Here is a 3620-nt window from a genome sequence, read left to right on the forward strand (position 1 = left end):
ATGTGTACCATACATGTGTATGTGAACTTGTATTAATGTATGTGCATGTACATTTACACGTTGATGTGATAGCATGGATTAGAGAATGTTGCAACATATATGTACATATCAGGGTGCGGAAGGATGAACGGCGGGTCGCGGAGTCAATACTTCCCCATGACTTTGCTGTTCGGGACTCCCCTTTATATCTCGCACATAGGCAGAAGCTACGTGTGACTCCTGAAAATTGACCCTGCATTTATCATACATTACCAATCTTTCACAGCTAATGGTCAAAGAAATTGGGCGCACATTACCTGTGCAACGCATAAATCGTAAAAATAACGCACATGCGTGGTATCTTTAATTTTGAACCTCGACTGCTGGATCTCCTCTCATGTCTTCGCTGACGGACTCCCTTCTTTTTGAGGGTAGGGAGTCCGTTCGGACTGCCGTGTTCAAAATACTAATTGGCTACCCCGGCTGCATATGCATGTGTACATATACGTACATGTGTATGTGTCAACTGATGGTGCTCAATGAACATCTATCACTCTACCTATGACACTGCATGGACTTGCAATGAAGGTATCCATACTTTGACAAAGCTTTATCAAGTATCTTGTCTCCTACTGTCTTCATTGAAACTGTTTCAAATGAAAGAAATAGAGTAAGTAAACGTAAAAGAATTGGTTTTCGTATAATTGAAGAACAAATAGTAAAAAGCGATCTCTATCCGCGTGAACGCATGTTGAGTTTAGCTTTGCTTCTATTCTAAAATATCTAAACGTGCAAATCACTGCCGCCCCCTACTGACACAATATTGGGAGGCATGTATTATTCAATGAAAATTTTGTCTTGCACTCTGTCATTATTTTGTGTTTAAAAATGAATTGGGGAATAATATTCGAGAGCTGGTGACACTCATTGTGTTGGCAACTCGGTCTGTAATTTCATAATCGATCATCGGGTTGCACCCCAAGTAACGAGATCGGTTACAATCGTGCTTACTTTCTGGCGGCTGTCGTTCGCAATGCCACTGCCTTGTGGCCGTAACGTTTCCATGTCGCGGCATGTACCTCACACCCGTGCTAGCTGACGGGTCTGTCATTGTGCTGCTGTATTATAGCCCTGCTTTATGTTCTCCCCTGTTTTGCACTGTGACTATCTGTCGTGTGATAATAATGTACTGGATTCTATCATTTTCCAAGTTTTCTTGTTCAATGAAAAAAAAGTAAAAAAACAATTTTTTTTTTCGATTAAACTCGATTATGGATTTGTGGATAACAAGCGCTTGCGTTCGAAGCAACTGTATCACCGTTTCTAATCTTAGCTGAAGCGGGACGTATATGGTGATATCACGTCAATTATGTCCAATGCAAAAGACCAGAGTTAACAATAGTGAAAAGGGCCAGTGCAAAATCCACCGAGAGTAGATGGGAGAGACGGGCGCAGCCGTAGAATAGTCACTCTTGTTCGAATCTTGTTGGCTGGTAATCGAGCCTTTCATTGCTATTACTTACGTGCACATTTAAGATCGGGGAGAAGGCGTTGTTCACCAAGGAGCTGGAAGTGGCATTGGAAGAGAAGGCAGTTGACCTGGTGGTTCACTCGCTCAAGGATCTCCCCACCGTCCTGCCGCCCGGGATGGTAATAGCCGCCGTGTGCAAGTAAGTTTAGTTTCCGCTTCTACTCCGCTGCAGACATCTCGATAGGTAGACCATTAGCTAGGATTGAGAAGGTATAGAGAAGGATAGAGTGGTTGCCTGAAATGAATGGTGCTTGTGTCCAAGCAAAGCGAGTGCCAAAGGCACTTTTCATCTTCGAGGGAAGTGCTATACCTTTCCCTCCCAGGACCATTTTTACGGAAAATTCTCGGTGTGTATTCTGAGGTATTCTCTGTAATAAAAACAGCTTTATATTTTGACCGTTTCTTTTCTCGTTTTTTCAGACGTGATTCTCCGGAAGATGCAGTTGTTCTTCATCCTAAGCATGCCGGGAAGACTCTTTCTCTGCTGCCAGAGGGCAGGTGAGTAGGAAAACCTGACGGCTGTGGGAAAAATTACAGCCGACTGAAACTGGAATGGTTTCTCGTCTTTAATTTTGTGTCACTGCACTGAAAGTCGCGGCAGCCATATTGGCTTGAAGTGCAATCTTCCTCTAAGGACGTACATCACATATTTTTAAATATTTATGTCACATGAACATGCTATTAGTCCCTACCAATAAAAAGGTTCTACGAGTGGCTGTGTTAGCACACAACCCTTGTTATACATTACATACAATACCATATGTCAATCCGTGCGAGTTTATAGCTTTCAAGTAGCAGGAACCATCGATTTCTCCAACATTTGTTTATGCGTGACACTGTCGACCCGACAAGTAATGGTCTCTCCGTCGGCCAGTAAAAAACAGCGCTCTTCCATCCGTCCTTCCCATCCTCACCCATACGAAAAGAAACAGCAGGAACCGATGTGGATCAAAGCTAACGAGAGTTCAGTCATTGTTCTCTTGTTGCAGCATCGTTGGCACGAGTTCTCTCACAAGTGTCTCTCTCTCCGTCGGCCAGTAAAACACGGCGCTCTTCAAGCCACCGCTGCCCTCGCCCATGAGTTAAGTAACAGCGTGACCAGGCGTGAGTCGAAGCTAACGAGAGTTCCGTCGTAGTTCTCTCTCGTTCTCAATCGAACCGACGTGGATCGAAGCTCTGGTCGTTCTCTCGTGGTAAAAAAACGCGCTCTTCGAGTCGCCCTTCCCACTGCCCTCGGCCATGAGTTAGGAATGACGGTGATCGAAGCTAGTCAGCGTTGTTCTCTCCATGTTGTTCTCTTGTTGCAGCGTCGTTGGCACGTCGTCGCTGCGCCGCGTCGCGCAGCTGCGGCGAGCGTTCCCGCACCTGCGCTTCGACGACGTGCGCGGCAACCTGAACACGCGGCTGCGCAAGCTGGACGATGGCGCCACCTACGATGCGCTCGTGCTCGCTGCCGCCGGACTCGAGCGCATGGGATGGAAGGATCGCATCGCGCAGGTGCGAGCGAGGGAGCGTTGCGGCACGTTCGCGGACGAACAACGTCGGATTTTACGGGCGGAAAAATCTGAGTAAACGTATTACTGCATACTTTCTCACAGTTATTGTACGGTGTTCCCGATCTGCTTGAGGCACGTACGCACACACCCGTATGCACGCACACGCGCATGCACACCCACACGCGCACACCTCTATCTGCGAACCCACTCAAAACTCTGCATTTCCGATTCTCAGCATCTCACCATACACACACACGCACGCACGCACGCACACACACATACACACATCACGCACGCACGCACATACACCGACCTGCCGGTGAACCCACTCAGAACTCTGCGTTTCTGATTCGCAGCGTCTCACCGAAGAGGAGAGCCTGTACGCCGTTGGACAGGGGGCGCTGGCTGTCGAGTGTCGGGCGGACGATGCGAGCACGATAGCGATGCTGGCGCAGCTTCATCACACGACCACGCTGCTGCGATGCGTCGCCGAGCGCGCCTTCCTCAAGCAGCTGGTGAGCGACTGGTGGCGCCGCCATCCGCTCTGCCTCCGACATTAACAATTTTTTTAATATTATTATTATTGTTGTTATACTTATTACTATTATTATTAT

General features: G+C 47.4%; 1 protein-coding gene across 1 annotated transcript; it reads left to right on the forward strand.

The window, feature by feature from the left end:
• The first annotated feature begins 561 nt into the window (after window positions 1–561).
• Window positions 562–3566, forward strand: LOC106817910 (porphobilinogen deaminase-like). The gene is made up of 5 exons (XM_014822620.1): window positions 562–567; window positions 1516–1649; window positions 1931–2008; window positions 2818–3007; window positions 3363–3566. Exons 1-5 carry the CDS (start codon window positions 562–564, stop codon window positions 3564–3566), a joined length of 612 nt encoding a protein of 203 aa, XP_014678106.1.
• Window positions 3567–3620: the final 54 nt, after the last annotated feature.

This window comes from Priapulus caudatus, unplaced genomic scaffold, assembly GCF_000485595.1.
Source record: "Priapulus caudatus unplaced genomic scaffold, Priapulus_caudatus-5.0.1 Scaffold1921, whole genome shotgun sequence".
Taxonomy (NCBI): Eukaryota; Metazoa; Priapulida; class Priapulimorpha; order Priapulimorphida; family Priapulidae; genus Priapulus; species Priapulus caudatus.